The following is a 21,169-nucleotide window of genomic DNA, read 5'->3' on the forward strand; positions in this document are numbered from 1 at the left end:
ATATTTGTCTCATGAAAAAAATAAATGCAAATTTTACACCTTTTTTTGGAGTTACAGATTTACTGCCAAAAATGAAAACTAATGTTTCAATGAAAGTTTAATTATAAAATATATTGTTATTTCTTTATGTACCGTAATTTCCGGAACAAATATCCAATTTTCTCATTTTGAAAAAAAAAAAAAAAAGCACGCAATCTTAACTATTTCACTCTCCCCACACTCCCCTACTTTAGTCGCATTTTAACCTATTTAAAAAAAGATAAATTATGAATTCTAACTATAATTACAATGTTCTTTGCTTTGCTGTTCCTTTAAAGATGATAACATGAGGCGAATTTTTCTCGTTTAATTGCGAGAATGTAAAATATGATACAATAACGATGAAATTTTTGTATCGAAAAAGAGGTTCCTTCTAACCTCGAAACACGTGTATGTATTATTTTGCTTTTCAAACACAAATGTATTTATTCAAAGCTAGAATGTTCTCAATGAAAGTCTTGTTTACGATTAATATATTGATAAATAAATTATCATAAAATTCTTAGCATTTAGCGTCTGTTTTAAAATATCGAGACTCGCAAAATCAATTTACCAAATATTGAATTCTCCTTCAAACTTTCCATTTAGCGAAAACATGTGGTAATTGCAGAAACGTGAGTTACACTTTAAGTGATGTATAAAGAAAATTATTGACAAACCCCCGAGTTGAACTTCATGTCCTTAATGTTTGCTACCTTGTACAATGTAAATGCAAACCAAGAAAACTGTTTTACAGACTCTAAGATTCTCATTATCAAAGGGGGGAAATGCTGTTAAAAATCGGATAAAGATGTACTGTTAAAATCAAGGCTGCGGAGTCGGAGAGTAAAGGACCGACTCCGACTCCAAAATTTAAAACCTTCGACTCCGACTACAACTTCTTTAACTAAAACCAGTCTGACTCCGACTCTGACATCGCAAGCACTGGCAGCTGAGGACTTAGAGAAACAATGATCAACTCCGATTCTTGGAACTTGAAACCTTCGACTCTCGACTTCGACTCTTTTAAACCAAAATCAGTCCGACTCCGAAGCACCGATTAAAATCACATATTGTTTAATTAATAAAAATCGGTATTTCACGTTTCTTTTTTCTCCCTCTCTCTTTTGAGCAATCAATCTTGCATATTGATTTCGCTATGACGGGGCTTGGCGTAATCTCTTTTTCTTTGCTTTTGCTTGGCAGATTACGAGTCATATGATCCTTTGATAAGCAAATGTTTACATGTTGGTCACTTCCAAAACGATCGGAAGTTCCAATCAAGCTCGGTGTCAAAAATTTAGAATTTTCCAAGGAACCTATTTATCCCCGATTTATTTTTATAGGACTGTAATTAACAGAAATTTGAATTAATTCAACAGCAGCTGTGGTTCTTTTTTTTTAACTTTATTTTATTTTTTATTATTATTTTTCATTTATTTATTTTTTATTTATTTTTTTTATATATTTTTTTTAATTTAATTTTATTTATTTATTTCTTTATTTTTTGCAAACGATAATTTTTTGCATTCCATTGCTTTCTTCTTATTTTTTTTTTTTTTTTTTTTTTTTTTTTACGTTCTTGTTCTGGAATGTTTAAATTCACGTCTTCTGAATTTGGACTTAATCCTTAAATGTTGTAAGTTAAAAAACTCATTTTAAAGTTTAATCAATTCTCTTCCGTTCTTTTATTTGACTTTGCAGGTAGTTTTATGCTCTAGCCCCCAATCTGTTTTCATAAAAAAGATTGGATATTAATGTCAGAGCAAAATTAATGTAGCCTATTAATATACGGTGAAAAAATATCGTCTAATAGTTAAAAGAGTTTTTTTTTAATTGCATAAAATCATTCTATTGCTATATTTTTTTATTTTCCATAATTCGTCAAGCTTTGTTGATATTTAATCTTACGTTATTGTATAACTACTATACATTTGCAAGAAAAGCGTTTTATTTTAAGCAATCACGATTGTTTATTGTTCTTACTTGACCGTTGAATAGCGTCCTATCCTTTTTGAGGTTTACTGACCTCCGTGTACGAGTGCTCCTCTTGAGCGGTGGCGGGGACAGACTCCTACGGCTCTTCGTCCATGTCCCCAGAAACGATTTTATTGATATCCGAAGCTCTCGAGTTTACACTATCCTCTTAAGAAAAAGAACAGCATCCAACACCCAGCATCCAGCCCCTGGCATTTATTTGAATTTCAACGCTTTGCATTTTTTGATATAGGAGCTATTTGTAGAAACAAGAAACCCAACGAGTAGGGTCCCATAGCAGTTCGTGATTGCGAAAAACGTAACTCAAATTCAAGATATCAAATTTCAAATTAATGCCATGGGCTGGATGCTATAGGTTGTTTATTTTTTATTCTTCTGTTAAGTAATATGGTATAATTTTTAAAATGTTCAGATTAAATTGTGTTCTTTTCGAAAATTTAAAGTGAATGAAAAATCTGAAAAGAGAGTCTGAAATGTATGCAAAACTAACTTTAAGAAACACGGAGTAATCAATGACAAAACATAGAAATTGGAAAGGAAAAATACAGCGTTTCAAAAAATAATAAACAATAATGATCGAAATATTTATAAATACGAAGCAACTATGCATTTGTGAATATATTTTGCTGTAATTCCTATAGAATGCATTGAATGTATACTCTTTACCACCCTTCTCTCCTTCCCCTGGGAAAATTTTGAAATGACGAGCCTGGGCTGCCAGTTTAAGAGGATGACGTCAGCCATTAGTCCGTGGAAATAAACTCCACTATCTCAAGTATCTCTTTAACAGTGTGTGATTGAGAGAAATGTAAACAATATTTTTTGTTCTTATAAATAAGCTGAGATTTTTTCTTAACACCAAAATATTTCCTCTCAATAAACATAAAAAGCGCTTCTAAAAGATTGACTCAGATCAATAATTTTCAAAAGTAATAAAACAACTGGTTTCAAGAGGCAGCTGTGTAAAAAGAGTACCAAGCTGCTGTGTACAAAATGAAATGAATTTGGAGATAACAATCCATAAGAGGTACACTTTGCGCCCCTCCTTTTTAGTCAAATATGCACAAGCTAATCGGTCGCCGGGGTTGCCCTCAAAGTACAAAGCACAGCACAATAATCAATGAGCAAAAATTAGCAATACAGAAGATTTAGCTAATCTGAATGGCATAAAAGCACATAACCATAAAAATGAATAAATACGCAAACACTACGTAACTTTATTAGCATAATGGATAACTATCTGGATAACTAAATGCAGTAAATAACATTTAAAATCACGGGATTGTGAGTGTATTCTCCTTCAAAATAATTCATGGTTTGAGTTATGGTAATTGTTTCGTTATTTTATTTATAGAATTGTTGGGCTTCTCACATGCTGTGCCCCCCCCCTTTTTTTTTCTTTTCCTTTTCTTATTCCGTAGTTAACGAAACTGAAAGTTAGTGTTGTGTTTCTATTTCTCGGTTTTGATGTACGTTAAAAAAAATTCCAAACTGCTTGAGCATCTAAAAATTTTTAAAACACATTTAAGTGTCTGCTTAATTTCAGGTATATAACGTGTCCTTAATATTTCAAGTTGCGTTTGGTCTTGTAATTTCAATGTCCAATTAATTGTATTGCTTGATTACAAATGTCTGAAAGTAAAACACTGCTTATGATATTTATACATTTTCCTATTTTAAGGTTTAATGAGAATGAAGGGCAAAACTGAAATTGTTTATTACAAATATCAGAAAAGATTTTTAATTGATTATAAAACAAATGGTATATTTATAGTTAATTTAGTATATCATCTCCTCAAAGCAACAGTAGAATGTAGTACTGTTATTAATGGGATTAAGTCTCTTATTGTTGCTCTGAGGCGACGATATATTGACTCCATCAAAAAATTTTGATTAGTTTCGTCACTATATTTAGTTTTATAATGTAAGATTATCTTTTTTTTTTTTTTTTTTTTTTTTTTGCAAAGAGCCTGTGAGGAAATGCTTAGGATGAAATTTTTGGAATATATTACCATAAAAGACATAATTCAGCAAAAATATCTCATGCAGCTTGATCTCTTTTCTTTTCTTTTTTTGCAGACCTGTGTTATTAATAACAGGATGGTTGAAATATCTACTTCAAATTTTGAAATATACGAATGCGCTTAAAATGTCATGAACATTTTTGCACATGATAAAAGAAGTTATTATACAAAGCGCAACTCTATTAGGCATGCTACAGATAAAATTACATGTATGTTTTTTTCGCTCCAATCTAAACTGCAAAAATTTAAGAATTTGGAATCGCTCGAATTGGTCATCTTTTTTACTTGATTACTGATACGTATTGACATGACATTGTTCAAGGATGAAACTGAAATGAATTGATTACATCCACTTTAGTTCATTGATCTACCTTTCGTGGACATGCAAACATAAAAAATTATAAATAAAAAGCTGCAAAATGCATAACCTTAAAAGATTAAGCAATGGACAATAGGCGTATCTATATGGAGCAAATAAGGACAGCTCCGCCCCGCCCTTCCAAAATAGAAAATAAAATAAAACAAAACTAATATGTGTTGTGGTCATCAAGAAATTTTCTTCTATATCTAACTTATGAGTTCTTGGGTATAATGTTTAATCGCTCATGTAATTGTTACTACAAAGTTCTGCTATTTGCAAAAGTGGGAAGACTTCGATAATTGGGAAAATAGAGACCTGAATTTATTGGCATTAAATTTTTGGCATTAATGCCTACGCGAGGATTGGTAAACTGCAGTCCTCGGCTGGAAATGACTGAGCTGGCGGTGTATTTCACGTAAAGCAACAGAGTTACGAAAACAAAATAACACAAGCAAAATGTGACGATCGAGCCAATATCACAATTGCTAAAATATCCTTGCAAAAGCAGAATCAAAGCGCGAAACTTGAAAATAATTTCAAAAGCCTTTCTTATTCTAATTACAAATATTTTATTTCTCAACATATAGAGAAAAGCAACACATAAACTTTTTAAATCATTGAGATTTTTCGAATCATTTGCTAACAATTACATAAAATGAAAGGCTTTCTCGAGCAGACGAGGGGAACACATTTTAATAGGACTTTTTAACTTTCACATTGTAGTTTTTGACGATTTCCATATAGTTTTACATTTATTTCAAATTTCATCTAAAGCGCTGCATTACTTTTTTGAATATGTAGTTCTATTATATACAGATTGTTGATAACTTGGGTACTTCGCGGCACCCCTCCTTTTTTCCCGTGGCACCCAGTTTGGGAACCACTGGGTTAAAGAATGAATATGAGGCAGTCAAATTCAGATGAAAATGTCGTCAGCAGAAATAAATGCCTGGAAAGTCAAAGTACGAGTAACGAACATGAGCTCCGAATACGTCAGCTTTTGTTGTTTCTGTTTGCTGCTGCAGTTCTAAGACGGTACACAGAAAAAAAGACAGGAGAATTCTCTCATCCGAAAATAAATCTATTTTAATAAGGGCAGCCACACTCGGGGGGGGGGGCAGAAAGAGAGAAGGGAAAAAAATCGGCTTAGCTGATTCAATCGACCTTCGTGCTCGCCGTTGCTGAAGCAGACGTTGGAAATAAACGCTGTTTATTTATATTTTGTGCAGCCGGCATTTAAACTCTATTTCAGGTAAACACTGGGGAACTAGTTACTCCGCGTTCTACTTGCGACGTGGATCGCTTTGTAACGTACAATTACCAACGAATTTTCATTCAAGCGCCTAGAATAGGGGTGACCAACCTTTTTAGGGAGAGTGCCATTTGTGGGGTAAAATATATATACTTGCTACTTTCAGTTTTCTCAAAATATTGAACTAGTATGTTGTAGCTATTACAAAACTTTCTTCTGTATCTTCCTTATAAATGCTCGGATCTTGCTTGAAATCGTAATTGCTAAGATTTGGCACCCCTGTTAGAGCTATCAGGTATGCGTGATTTACTGTCTTGGCGGAATTTCTCATTTTTGTACAGGTACCAAGCAGAATAAGGATCTTGAAAAGTCTCCATTATATTTAAAAATGGAATAGTACTTTTATCGCTTGTCTGTCTTTTGTAGAAGATAAACATTAAGTGGTAAAATAATAAATAAAAACTGAAAACACTTTGCTGAAGGAAAACTTCAGAACGGGAATTAAAAACAGTTATAAAAATTATTTATTGACAATAATGACTCCAAATTATTGCTGTCTCCCCAGTTTTGCCAACATTTCATTCCTTCCTCCTCCGTTTTTCAGATTCAATCATATCTTTTTATTTTTAAAGGGGAGAAGAAATTGAAGTTTCGGCGAAACTGGATGATAAACCAAATTATTTGAAGTAACAAAGTCTAGCACGGATTTAAGAAGGGGGGGGGGCAGTAGTGGCCATTCCAAAATTAATTTATTCGTAGAATGTTTTGTAAAACAAACGGGTATAATAAAGAAACTTTCTTTAACTTTAAAAAAATTGAAATAGTTTACTCCTCACCAGGAAACCACACGATCAAGAAATTTGAAAAAAAAAAATCTGAATTGGTAATACAGTAAAACCTGCCTTCAACGATACTGTTGGGGCCTAAAAAAAAATATTGTTGTAGACAGGTTATCGCTATAGACAGCTTGATTATTTATGCTGACATTTTACTGGGACCAAAGAGAATATCGTTATAGACAGGTTTATCGTTATAGACAGTATTGTTATACACAGGTTTCATTGTATTTGAAAGAGCATAGTAAAACATGTTTATGAAAAGTAAATTGCGTGCCCTCGTGTACCCGTTATGGATATATGAGATCTTGAAGTCTGCAGAAATTTTAAGTAGTCACCAAATTTAGAGAGTTTTGTTAAAAAATGGAAGGTACCGTCCGTGCGAATTCAACATCTGCATCCGACAAGATATCTCATTGCCATGTTTGGTCATCACCAAAGAACGTGAAAGATGTTTTACGTTAACTCTTTATTCGGGAGGGGGGGGGGGGAGATTCGTGCCACAGACTGCACCATTGAAATGTTTTAGGCGGTTGATTTTTTTTCAGTGGTAATTTTCTTCCCTCTGGGGTGGGAATTTTTGTTTTTTGTGTCTTATATTTGAAGGGGAGGGTGGGGGGGAAAGAGGAAGAACGCTATCACATGAACTATTTGGTTTTTCATTGTAAAATCAATGCAAAATTAATGAAAGTTGATTTCAAATCACTTTTTTTTTTTTTTTTTTGGCGAGTCCTCTAAACCTTCATTGGAGTTCCCCTTAACATTTTCCCCAGCTATAAAATTGTGTATGCAGGCGTGGTTTTTGTCGCTTTTCGGTATAAAAAGCCCTTTTATCTATAAAATTATGAAGAGACCGACAAGATAAAAGTATATTTTAGCATTTTAGTGAATTTTAAGTAGATTTTGCTTCATTACTTTAAGTGTTAATTATTATTAATGGAATATATTTAAGTATTTGTAACATAGTTCTGAAAGGATTAATTGTAAGTATATTTATTTTAGGTTCTGTGTAAAACTAATTTGTTTACTTTAGAAAATATAAATTTAAAAAAAAACCTATTGTGCAAAAATTTTAATTAGCAGATTAATTTTAAATACAAACAAGACATATAGTAAAATAAAAGTGAAATAAGCCTATTGAAAGGGGAAAAAATGCTACTGACTATGACAAATATGATGTGGAACAAAAGAAAGATTAAAACAAAGAAAATGATGACACCAGGAACATTTCATGAACTTAAATCCTGTACAGAACGGTCAACCTCCAGTGAAAAACAAAATTGGAATTAAGTGTTTCAAATGGAGGTGGCCGAGTTTGTAAAAACCCATATTTGTACCAGGCATATTGCATCATGTCCGAGTATCATGGTGCATTGACCTAGAAATGAACAAGTCATTGTAGTTTGACTGAAGCATAACTTTAAAAAGTGATTTCAATGTTTTAAAAATAAATAAATAACATGTAATATATTGCGCATTTACGTTACAGTCACTTTTAGTGTAGTGATCGATTTAATTTGAACGACAGGGTTTTTTTTATGACGAATTAATATTTTTTAATTATAAAAATAATTATTTCCCTCTACCCATGATGTAATTTCCGATATCCACAATTTTTAAGTCCATATTGGTGACATTTACTATCCCCTGTCTTTTTTTTTTTTTTTTCGATTTTAAATTGAAAATTAAATATCTTTCCTAACAGTAGTCAGACAATAAAACTTGATGTATTGATGATAACTTTAAATAATAATAAGAAGAACTGATACCATAATTCATGACCATTTTATTTCAACATCAAAGACTATCCAATTTATTTTCGATATATTAGCTCAAACTAGACTGCTTCTTGTTCTTGTTCATATTAATTCTACTTGATTTTTAAGAAATGCTTAAAACATATTTCATTAATAAGAATAAACACTTCAATTTGTTAAGTAAAACACACTTAAAATACAGTAAAATTCTGAAAAGTATTATTATCACGAATGAAATGATAAAACTTACGTTTAATTTCGTTGTAAAGTTTTCGTTCCTCTAGATAAAGCTTTCTACTTTCCACTTCAGAAACTTCATGGTGTTTCTTTAATTTAACACACACAAGTAACGAATTAATACAAAACATCTTTCACACGCTTTGCAAATGAATAAAAATGGAAATGATATGCCTTGCAAGATGCAGACGATGAAATCAAGCGTTATTTTAACGTTCTTGCAAGGTCCTTAAATTTGGCGACTTTTCTTAAGATTTCGGCAGACTTTAAAACCCTGTGTCTCGAAAACGAGGGGACGAGGGCACTTAATTTTTGGGTTAAAAAAATGTCTCAATATATTCTTTCGAATGCTACCATTTTAAATTTTTTTCATTATTACTGTCGTGTGGTTCCCTGGTCAGAACCAATGTTATACCTTATTACTAGTAGTACTTAAAAGTTTCTTACGTTTCAGTTTAAAACGACGTTTCGCAAAAAATCCAACAGAAAATCAGAGCTTGTATAATTCAAGTTTACATTAAAACTAGTAGAAACAGTTGGGGTAGTGGGAAACAGAATTTCAACTTTAGATCTTTCCCTTTCATTCGGATGAATTGAGACTTATAACCATTGAGAAGAGATAAAATGGAGGGAGCGAAGACTTTCATTCGTGAAACCAAGATCCAAAGCCACGTGATAGATTTTAAAGCAAAGCAATGGGAAAAATCAGGTTTCTTTCGCTTGTTTCACGCAAAACGTACCAATCATTCGTCGTTGTTGAGTCACGTGACTTGGGGGTCTTTGGGTGAGCTTTTGCTTAAGCCAGTGATTGGACTTACTCTCTTCATTTTAATTCCTGCTCTAAGCTTATAACTTTGCTCATTGTGTCCCAAACTACACTCTCTGAGAGTAACTGGGTATAAAAAGTTAGATTAAATGACTTTGTTACAGCAAATAAGACGTGGCTACATTTATCCCAGAGACATTATGGGGTGAATGGGAACAGTGGTTTCTTTTACCCATGAGGTTGATGTAGGCAGATGGCTGCACTTTACACCAACAATACTCAACCTGCTGCTCATCAGGGGCTGATACAAGGAGAGGATCATGACCCCCCCCCCCCCTCAAACCGCAGGCAATAGCATCCGTTCACATTGTGTTCAAACATTTTATAAATAAAATGTGTACGATTTCAGTAGTCTTTTCAACTCAATAATTATTTTAGAAAGTAAATATTTGAAACACTACTCGTTCTTCTAAATTTATTTATAACTTTTATGCCTTAATCCTGGTCGATTTGGTGTTTTCTATTGACACCCAAGCAGTTTCGGAAATGTTTCGTACCGAAAACCGTGGGTTCGTTCATTGGGGGAGGGGGGGGGGGCAATTCTTCAGCATGGCCCTTCCCCAAAAATGGTAGTCTGTGTCGGCCCCCGCTACTCATTGGTCGCATGTGGCCCGCTAATCATTCAAATGGAATCTAAAATCATTTAAAAAGAAAAATTATAAAAAATATTATTATGGGCTGAAGTCACGCAAAATATACACAAAGGTGCAATTTATTTACGTCAAAATTTTAATCTTCCCAAAACATTGGAAGAATAAAAATTTATTTGTTTCCATAAACACCAGAGTATAGTATTTATGCCGTAAAGGGATACTTAAATATCACATCAAAAATAGCTGGGATAAAAGTTCGAACGATGTAAATGTTTTTAGTAACCTTCCACATGACAAGTAAAACTAGTTGAAACCAGTCACTTCGTATTTGTAGACCTGCTGGAGACGAAAATGTATGATCACTAAACGTAAAAAAACAATTTATTTCCTCGGTGTCATCTCTCATCTTCAGACAATAATCCTCATATATATAATAGCGAATGATCGAGTAACGCTCCTCACGTCATCAAGAATGAAACTCGCGCCATGATAATTTGATAATATTTTCTGGCAATGTTCGACATGCAGAGAAAAACTTTATTTTGACAAGGCTTAACTGGATCCGGTCAACAATGAACGCTATCTACTGGAGTTTAGAGTGAATCCACTGAGGTTAGGATTAAAGTTTCAACCATCAAAATATCACCAAACAGGCAATTGTTTCGTTAAAATAGAGAAGACTAAAAGCAATTTTCACCCGTCATACTTTGACGGGCGACTTTCTAGTTAAAATATATTTATGTAATTTAGCGCGATGTGTGACAAGAGAGAGGAAGGGGCTAAGGCGAAATGTGACAAAAATGGTGAATAAAAGTGTGACACCATTTATGGACAATCCCTAAATACTTTAAAGCAACATTTATACAGGAAATTTAAAATATATATTTTTTGAAAAAAGAATTGTGAAACTTTATTATTTGTGCAGCATTTTCCCATCAAACATCAAAAAAACAATTTCACTTGCTCACTACTGAAGTTCAAGAAAATTTATTAGCTTTTTCGTCAGTATCTACAAAACGATACATCTTATCTTTTTTGGCTGATGTTTTATATTCTTTCGACGCAATGCATAAATAATATAACGAGTCATAAGTTTGATAAAATATCTCCCAAATGTTGGCAGGGCGCGTTGCATGAAATTGGAAGCATTCCCAAGAATTAAGTTTGTATTCATGGTGGCAAAGAAATGCAGGTTGATGTCTTCCTTTTTGTTCCAATTTTATTCATCACTTGCCAGCGATGAGTATTCTGCAGAATATTAATTAAATTCAAGAAAAGGAATGAATTTTCTTTTAATGACAAATATAAGGAAAACATAATGCCAACATGCAAATTCATCCCTTTACTTAAGTGTCTTCGAATGTTTTACATGCGTTCAGCCTTTCTTGTTTTGAAGAAGTTAGCATTTTCTAGTAAATCGTCTCCAGTTAAACTTGGATCATTTTCCATAGACATCAGTTGTAACTTCATGAGCATACTTCGTACATTGTTAAAAACTGATATCTTTGCTTTTATAGTAAAATTCTCTGGCTAGAGTGTGATTGCCATCATGAATATTTTTTTGCTTCTCATGCTTCATTCTTAGTTACAAACCAGGGATGTAACTAGACTTCGGGGATAGATATTCCAAACAAATTTTTCATGAAATCTATGTGATGATTAAAATTTGATTTTATTCATACATTCTATTGATTTTCCCTAAAATTTGAATCAAATGTAAAAGATGACATATGTATTTAATGAAGAAAAAATTGTTTTGTACACTACATAACTTCCTAGTACCCCTATTAACAAGGACGGATCCAGAAATTTTTCAAGGAGGGGGCGGTTAATTTTTTAACTTACCTCTTAACTATCTGATTTACACATGCTTGGGGGGGGGGGGAGTTGTCGTGTCGCATTATTTTTATCTAACTTCTAAAACAAAAAATTTAGAGGTTTGTCAAAGGAGGTTCCCAAACCCATTCCTTCTCTTTTCCGTTGAAAGAGGTATTCTAAAATTGCGCTTTAGAACTTCAATTTCATTAAAAATCTGGGGAATGTTTCTAAACCTCTTCTCCCTATCATCATTGAAGGTCGCCTAAAATTGCGCATTTTGGAACGTCAGTTTCGAAAAATTATGGGTATTAAGTCACTAAACATATTCATTCCTTTAACTCTATCTGAGATGTCTACAATCACACCTTTAAGACTCCTTCTCATAAAATCACCAAAGATCGTCTGAAATTGCTTTTCTAAAACTTCAATTCGGAAAAGTCTCCGGTAGGGTGATTCGAACTCTATAGAAACACTGTATTGTTTTGAAAGAAATGATGTTCGAATTAACTAGAAACAAATAAAAAATGCTGTAGACACAATACTGAGTTAGCAAAAATTTTCAATAATATATGTATATATATATATATATATATTTTACAAATAAAATTGAAAACATAGCTTTTTTAGCAAAAAAAGTATGGATGAAAAGAAATTTTGAAATGCTTTTCAAACAATGCGGAGGGGTTTGAACCCTAGAAACCCACCCCTTAAATACGGTCCTGTTACAAACCCTTCTTGAAGAATTTTTCTAAACTTTTTTCACCCATTTTAAAAGTTGTGAGGAATTCCTGAATGCAGGTAATCTTTCTATAACACGGAAGATAGGTTTTCGGAAAATGTCGTGTTGTGAGAGACAGTGTTACATGAGACACAGAACAAGTAAAAAAAGGGAGTTATGTATCGGAAGCTCATTCGTTTTATTTATTTGTTTATTTATTATTATTCATCTTTTTTGGATCCAATATAACTAACTTAAAGCATGCGTAACGAAAAAAGAAACAAACACATTAATGTTTTCTCAGTTGAACACCGCCTTCCCTTTTCTACCAAACAACAGCTTGTTAAAATGTCAAGACATAGAACAACTTAGCATTTTAAGCATTTTAATAGCACTCCCACGGGCAAAAGAACATTTTATCACAACTTTTTAAAAATACTTAATGCAGCAACGAACATTGTGCGAAAAAAGGCACTTTTTTCTAGTTTTCTGAATTAATAGTGCATTTTAAACTTTATAAACTTGTTAGAATTTTCAACTCAACTTTTTAAAAAATATTTAACTTTTAACCCAAATGTAAAGACTTTTTTCGTGTTTGTACTAGGATATAAGGACTGTAAGGACTTAAAATATCGTTCCTAAAAATTAAGACCATCTAATGATCATTTAGAATTAAAACACACAAAAAAAAATTTAAACACAATTAAAAAGAAAGAACTTTTATTGGGATGAGCGGGAGTTCATGAATTTGTACTAAAAGTAAAATGAACCTCAACTTACGTCATAAGAACAAAATAAATAATAGACAAAGTAATCGAGAATCTATGAAGGATTAATTTTTTCTTTTGGTACCCGAAAAAAAGAAGAAAAAATTAATCCTCCACAAAATTTCGATTGCAAAAAAAAAAAAAAAAAAAAAAAAAAAAAAAAAACCTTTACAAAATTTCGATCGCAAAAAATAAAATAACAATCCTTTACAAAAATTTTTGATTAAAAAACAAAACGGATTCGTGACAAAAAACGAGTCGCCATTAACAGAACCTTCAAGTAAAAATTAAAAAACAACTTCGATATGCAACACGAACTCCTCACAGAATTGTTAGAATACTTTTTACAAAAAAAAAAAAAATCTTACTCTTTCATTTAATAACACTTATCTGCAGTATTGTTTCGTTTCTTCAATTTCGTTACTTGATTGTTAACGTAATTTTCGCGCTTGAATTCGTAAACGACCTTTGTTTTTTTTCTTATCACTCACGGAATTGTGTAAATGCTAATTTCAAAAACACGTAGTGTTACGACTTCAAAAATGATTTTTGAAATGTTTCTTACAATCTTTTTATTCATCACTTTTTTTCTTTTTGGCTGACACAACATACATTATATCTGAGCAAATGAAGACTGCTAAGAAAAGGTTGGTGCTAGGGTTCCCAATCCCGAAATCCCAAGTCCCGCAGGATATTTAGCGGGATTGATCCCGCGGGGTTTTGCTCCCAATCCCGCATTTTTTTTTTTTTTCCAATTCAAGCGTTTTCCAGCTTTTTCCGCACATAAAACAACTATTTTCACAAGTATCATCAGAAGATTTAATCTTTTTTCTCGTATATCTGCAAGAAGAACAAAAAAAACTGTTTCTCATGTGACTAACAATGGTTTTATCATTTAAGAGCATAATAAAAATAGCGTATATTTTTCTGAGAATGAATTGGTATTCTCATTCGGAGGTTTCAGTTTTCATACGTTCAGCAATTGAGAAAATGCCTAAAACTTATAAGCATTTTCGAAAGTCATCATTAAAATTTAAAATACAGTAAATTACGCTTTAGAAAAAGTAGAGTAAATGTATTACATATTCCAAAACCCGCTGGAGTAGCCTGAATGCAATGTTGGAGTACTTCTGTAAGCTTAAGTAATGCACTCCAAAGAAGAAAGTAATGAAAAATCTGACATTATTTATATATTCGGCAAGACTTTAAAAGGGGCGACAGGAACTTGTACGAAACACAGGACGAATCACACGACGACAGTGCAATAAATTAAGCTGCTCATATTTTTGAATTCCTCTTTAAAGTAAGAGGCAAAATGAGCGAAGTTATCCAGACACTCTCTCTCTTTTACTGCGAGACTGCGACTTGGTGAAATGGTGAATTCAAGCAGCATTCACCCCTTGCAATTCACTGACACAATAACCAACGTTAATGGAGCAGCAAGGGTATTATCAATGCAAGTTATATTGGATACAGCCAAACGCATATCCAAGAGACATCGTTTTTGTCCGAAATTGGTAGTTCTTGAGCAAAAACCCAACATAAGAAAAGAAAAGTCATTTCAAAAGGTCATGAAATTAATGCGGATCTTTTTCTAAATGTCGACAATTATTTAATTTTAGTAAAACCAATTTCAGTGGAGCCACAACACATGTTTTCATCAAGCGCATTATTTTTAAAGCAAAAATCCTTTACCATCCCATACAAACGGCTCCCTTTTGCTTACCAAACGATGAATGCTAATTAGGATTTGACTTTGCAGTGCTTTACAACTACTGTACGGAGTTCAAGAAGACTATTAATTCTGGAAATAAAAGCAGTCCTTCCTAAAAAACACAACTTTTTCTATTTGAAATAAAAATTTAATTCTCAGAAGAAAAAACTCAATCCCGCGGGATTGGCTCCTTATAATCCCGAAATCCCGCGGGACTGAATTCGGTGCGGGGTTGGAAACCCTAGCTGGTGTGCCCGCTGATCCTTTTATTTGAAACGAAAATTACCAAAAGAAAGTGCCCAATTCCCCTGTACCCCTCCTCTGGATTTCTTAATTAAATTAATTTTTATGAGACATGTTATGACTTTACAAACCACTGTAACTTTTTAGTTACCCTTAATATAGTATGTTAAAATATTATTTTATGTACCGAAACGTCTTTCTGTCACTCCGCTGTTTCGCGCTTTTTTATTTTATTTTTTGTAATATTCTCCATAAAATGCATTTACTTTTTTTTCCAGTAAATTTCCAAGCAATTTATATAAAAACTGGGGTTTTTAACGGAATATTCCATTTTGATCTCTTTCATAAAATAATGGGGTCGTTTCCGAAAATTTAAAAGTATTTTTTGCTGAAAGAGCATTTTTGAAAGCATGGGATTTGACCATTTTTAAATAATTTGATAAAGTTTAATATTTTTCAACAATTATTTTAATGTCTGCGCAGATTGAAATTCATTTTTTTTCGCTTCTGCACATGACATCACAAGTGATGAAATGCCATTCACTGATGCCATTAGTACACATCATAAACTGGTAACGCGGTTGACAGAAAAGAGTAAACATTTAGTGCGCCAATGGAGTAGCACGCTAAAGTACATCACTTGTGACATCATAAAGGCCACACCTTATTTCCAAAATCGGACATTTAAAAAAATTAAATAAAAAGTAACTGTTGGGAAAATGAAAGTTTTTTCTCGCTCCATGTTATTATTATTATTATTATTATTTTGCTTATTCTATCAATTTTAGTGACCAAAAGTACTACTTTTGACTGAAGGAAACAATCTCACTGCGAAAATGAAACAAAAGCATTTTGGGTGTGAGAGATGCAAACATTTCCACACCTAGCTATGACAGAAAAAACAAATCGTGCGCAAACATAGCGAGAGGATCATCTCGAAAGACTTTATTTTTCATGTAAATGATTTTATTTGTGATGTAAATGATTAGTGAAGGGTAAAATCTTTTAATTTTCATTCAATGTTTGATGTCAGCATTATTTTTCGAATGTTTCATATCTATTAAAAAGTTTTTTTTAGGTAAAAATTCTTCTTTCTTAAGTAAAAATAAAATGTAGATTCTATATATTGCAAACATAAAGGTTATTTAATGCATTGTTTCGATAAACTAAATAATTTTCAATCTTGAGGCAAAAGAGAAATCCAAACTACAAAATAGCAAATGCTGGTAAATCGACGAAACAGGAGACTTCTGAAACAAATCTCTGATCTTTATAAGGTTTAAAATGAATAATTCAGGATTTAACTTTGGTACAGTTTTTCTGTTTTAAATTGATCCACACACGTTTAATTAGTTTCACTCTATTTGTTGACATAAAGCTGAAGTAACATTCCTAAAAAAATTGTAAAGTAGTCAAAATTTAGAAATAATAATTATGGAATCCATTTGAAATGAATTATCAGCCGGTTTAAAGTTATGCTTCTAATATGGGCAACTTTTGAGACACGTCAAAGGATGCAAATAAGATCATTTTAAGAAAAGCAGTGCAAATTCAAATAAACCAGAACGTTAAAATTTGAAAACTCCCCGTTTTTACCTTACAACATCACAAAATTTCAATAATTTATAACAGTGGGGTCCAAACCTTTTTCTTCCTGATGGACGCTCCTCATATTAAATGATTTTCACGGGCCAGAACACATACAAAATTTCAAAATGTTAATTTTTTTATACATGACATCGGAAAATATGAAAAAAGGAAAGAAAATTTAAAACCAATAATTATTGTTATCATTACTTTGATGCTGCTTTTAATAAATGCATCTGTTCTTCAAAAATCAATTTCTGAATATTTAATTCTAGATTTATAACATGGTCATTAATACTTCGCTTTTTGATTTGTAACATTAAACAAGACAACAGGACTCACGGATCAGTTTGGTGGGCTGCATTTGGCCCGCGGGTTGGGCACCACTGATTTATAAAACTCCAAAGAGCACTACGCTGCAGAAAATGCAATTTTGGCAACTTCAAAAATAGTTTTCAAACAGTCACTTCAAAATTATTGAATGATGCAATCAGCTATGTTAAATATTGCCAACCTCATTCCTGAAATAAAGAGACGAGAATGTATTTCATAATGTTTCCAAGAGAGTACATCAATGGGTCTTCTAATTCTTTAAAAAAGTAATAGTAAAAAAATTGACGAGGCATAAAGTCAATCCACTTGGCCCTAAGTTACTCAAAGCTAGGCTTGCCAGATTTCTGAAATGTTCAACCGGGACACTGGAATGCAAGCATTGCGAGTATTCAAAGGGGTACACAACCCCGGATGGTTTTTAGAGTTTTAAAAGGGTGGATCATTCTCAATGCAATGAATAAATGGTTACTACTTATGAACTTAAAACAAGGGTAGTAATGCATGACAGAAGCAGATAAAAAACATTTTATTTCTACATCTTAACATTAAAAATTACTTTAGTAAAAAGAAACAAGTTAAATGAGCAAAAAAAATTAACAATTTGTGTACATTTCATTCGCAAGGACTATTTTAGCGAATACTTTTTGGTTTTAATCTTGTAAAAATCCTCACAATCTGATATTAATTTTACAAATGAATGTTACAAATAACAATGTAATATTTATCCTAAATAATCCGCACAGTTAATTATTTTTAGACTTTTTTGGTCATCTCTAATCAAATTTATTTTTTTCCGGAAATTGAAGCAAACCGGCCGGGACAAAGGGATTTGTCTGAAATCCGAGACTGTCCCGTCAAACCGGGGCGTCTGGCAAGCCTACTATAAACGACTGTAATACTTTAATTAAGCAAAAGTGATTTTTTACTTTACAATCTGGTGAACATGTAAACTCATATACATTCATATACTTTTAAAAGGTTATTAAGTTTTCTTTCCTTCTCTTTTTAGGACTGGTTCTCCAGGCAGCAAATGATCTTACTGGTCCTCATCATCAACATTAGTCTGGCGATCATGTTTTACAAGCTTCTCTCATAGGCACAAAGACCTCGTTGGAACAACTGAAAAATCGATCAAATTTCTTCGCGATCAACAGCTCCGTTGATGCGCCAACTTGTGTAGTTGGTCCAGACCACTCCTGCAGTGTGCTGAAGAAGGTAGCTGTGGACCAGCCATGCTTTTCAGTGAAGATTAGGCAGAAAAGCCTTCGAAGTGATATGAAAGCAAAATCAATTTTTTAATCTTCAGAAGATGGGAAGATGTGATCTGTGGTTAATTTGTTTACACTGTGTGCATTTCTTCACCGATCACGCATTTTCTGCGCACTGACTCAAGGGTTTTGTTTTATAATGAAATGTTTATTACTCTGTGTAGTGATGCACCGCGGAACAGTTGAATACAGTAGAACCCCGTATAACCCCACCATGGTACACCGCGGAATCATGCTACCATGTCTCCTGTTACTTTTAGAAACGTATTTAAAATTTTTGTTATATTTTGTGTCCGAAATATATATAGAGTCTAACCTCCAGCTTCCCCTTTCATGCGATTTATTTATGCATTACAAACTCTTTGCATCACACAGAAATGCCATAACCGGTCCTTCATTTTGAGTAGGCTGTTCTGTTATTACCTTCACATATTAGCTGTTCCTTTATGAATATATTTATTTTATTTAAATGCTGTTTATTAAATTCTTTTACCTTGTAATATGTGATGTTAATTTTCATTACATTTATTTTAACTTTGGTTATCAGTATCACTGTCCTTTTGTACATTTGTGCTGTTAAAATTACGATTGGTTTCAATTTACTGCGGTTTTGTTATATAATACGGATGCAAAATACGTCTCCCATACCTCTCTTATAAGGGGGTCATACTGTATTCTAAAATTACTTATCGTCCCGAATACTGACGACACTCATCTCAGACCAAAACGAAAACAAAAAAGTCCTTTTGATACATTTCTAGACGTTCGCGAATGCTTTCGAGTGGAAGCATCCTTTCCCAAAACCGGTGCATCACTAATTCTTACCCTCGTCTTTCTTCCTTGGTTAACTAGTACCGGCGTGAGGTGCGAAGTTAAGCCAAAATATTTCGATAGCATTTTGCATTAGGGGCCGTCCACAAATGTCATGCTTTGAGGAGGAGGAGAGGGTTTGTGGAATTGTAACAAGGGGAGGGAGAGGGTAACAAGAACTGTGACAACAAACATTTTGGTTGAAATAAAAGCATTTTTTATAGCAATATGTTTATGTGATATAGCATGACATATGACTAGGGAAGAGAATAATGTGAAGTGTGACATCATTTGTGGACGGCCCCTTATATACTATCTCGTTTTTGTATAGGTCCACGTTATTGGCCGCAAAACTAAGTCCTCATCATAAGGTTCGAGCAAATCAAAATGGTTTTCGCTTTCAGAAGTTTAGCATATTCATAGCGCAGCTTTTGAATTATATTTGCAAAGAATCAAATCTCTTGAACCCGAACTGTCCAGCATAAAATATTTATTTATGTAAGCTCCCACGAGAACTTTGTAAGTGGCTTGCTGTATTTTTACCACTATCCGCCCACTCTTAGCATGCCAGAAAATTTTGTGCACAGCAGACCTCTCAGAAACAGAAAGCAGGTTTGGCCATTGCTAAAGGCATTACCTTTTTGTATGATGCTTCTATAAAAAAAAAACTTCCTCCATTCATGTTAATATTTGATTTTCTACAGACAAAAATGCTCTTTTATGTCAAAACATTACTTTTTGGAATGCAATTTAGAGAAAATATTTGTTTGACTTTGAAAACGCACTTTTTTCTAGTATTTTGCTATGACATGTATGGCACTAGCAATATCATCTGTTATATTTTCTAATATCATTTTTAAAAAAATAGAACACGTGTTGCATGCAAGAATACTTAATTTACTTATAGGTTCTGCAGTTGGAATCCACCTCATGTATGAGGTTGAGGCTATATTGGGTCAAATTTACAAATATTTTAAGGAAGAATCATGACAATACAAAAAACTAGTTTATTAATAGAAAAAAGCACCAGCAACAAATTGCAAAATTTTCAAAAGAAAAAACTATAATGACACAAAAAAATAAATCCTACGTTAAAGAAAACACAGATCCCAGAAAAATAATTCACTGAATGCTTTTGAGTTCTATAAAAACAAAAAAATAATAATAATATTCTTTGATATGATATGGAATTAAGCATTGATTCAAATATTACTTTCGATTGACCAATTTTTTTGGTTAATGCTCTTAGCAACATGTTAAATTGAACTTAGTATTAGTGGACTTTTCAATATTTTAATTTTAAAGCTAAACTAAAAGTATACTTCATACTCTTTGTAAAAAAAGGGCTTCACAGTACTTTTAAAGGTGTTTTACAGACGTAACAAGACTTTTCTTTTTCGATGCTAACTATTTAAAAAAATGCTTTAGATAATGTTAATAATGTTACAAAAAACAAACTTAAACCCAAATGAATTTTGCAAGAGAAGTTACCAATTTTTACTATAAATTAGTATTTTACATGTAACATTTAGTTAAATTTCTTGGAATAGACTATGCTAGAGATAGTTTCATATCCAAGCATGATTAGAATAAATATGCAATATTTTCACAGAGCAAAGCAACAAAAATAAAATTAAGATTGCGGTTGCTTTAACTTCCTTGGTCAACTCACAGACGTTTGAGCAACATTAATTTCAACTTTGCATAGTTATTCAAAAGAAATACAACACAGGCATGAAAGTGCCAGTTTGAAAAAAAAGTCGAACTTCAGATGGATTGAAAATTGCTGCATTAGAGCAAGCAAAATAAGTTATTTACATAAATAAGGATGTTATTAAATGTATCTAAAATACTTTTACAGGCAAATAATAAAATTAATTGAGACAAATTAAAAACTACCATTTAATTAATAATAACAAAAATAAAAGAAAAAGTAAGTAAATTTTTGAAATAAAAAATAAAATGAGCAGATTGAAGGTAGCAAAGGCAAAAATAGCTTTTAACTTTCA

The 21,169-nt window shown here is 32.5% G+C and overlaps 1 protein-coding gene across 1 annotated transcript in view; it reads left to right on the plus strand.

The window, feature by feature from the left end:
- LOC129229959 (junctophilin-1-like) overlaps window positions 1-20,597 on the plus strand; it is a 161,541-nt gene extending 140,944 nt beyond the window's left edge. The window contains exon 9 of the mRNA XM_054864342.1: window positions 18,092-20,597. Coding sequence (XP_054720317.1) covers window positions 18,092-18,178 — 87 coding nt within the window. The 3' untranslated portion in view covers window positions 18,179-20,597. The remainder of the gene's footprint in view (window positions 1-18,091) is intronic.
- Window positions 20,598-21,169: the final 572 nt, after the last annotated feature.

This window comes from Uloborus diversus, chromosome 9 (genome assembly GCF_026930045.1).
Source record: "Uloborus diversus isolate 005 chromosome 9, Udiv.v.3.1, whole genome shotgun sequence".
Taxonomy (NCBI): domain Eukaryota; kingdom Metazoa; phylum Arthropoda; class Arachnida; order Araneae; family Uloboridae; genus Uloborus; species Uloborus diversus.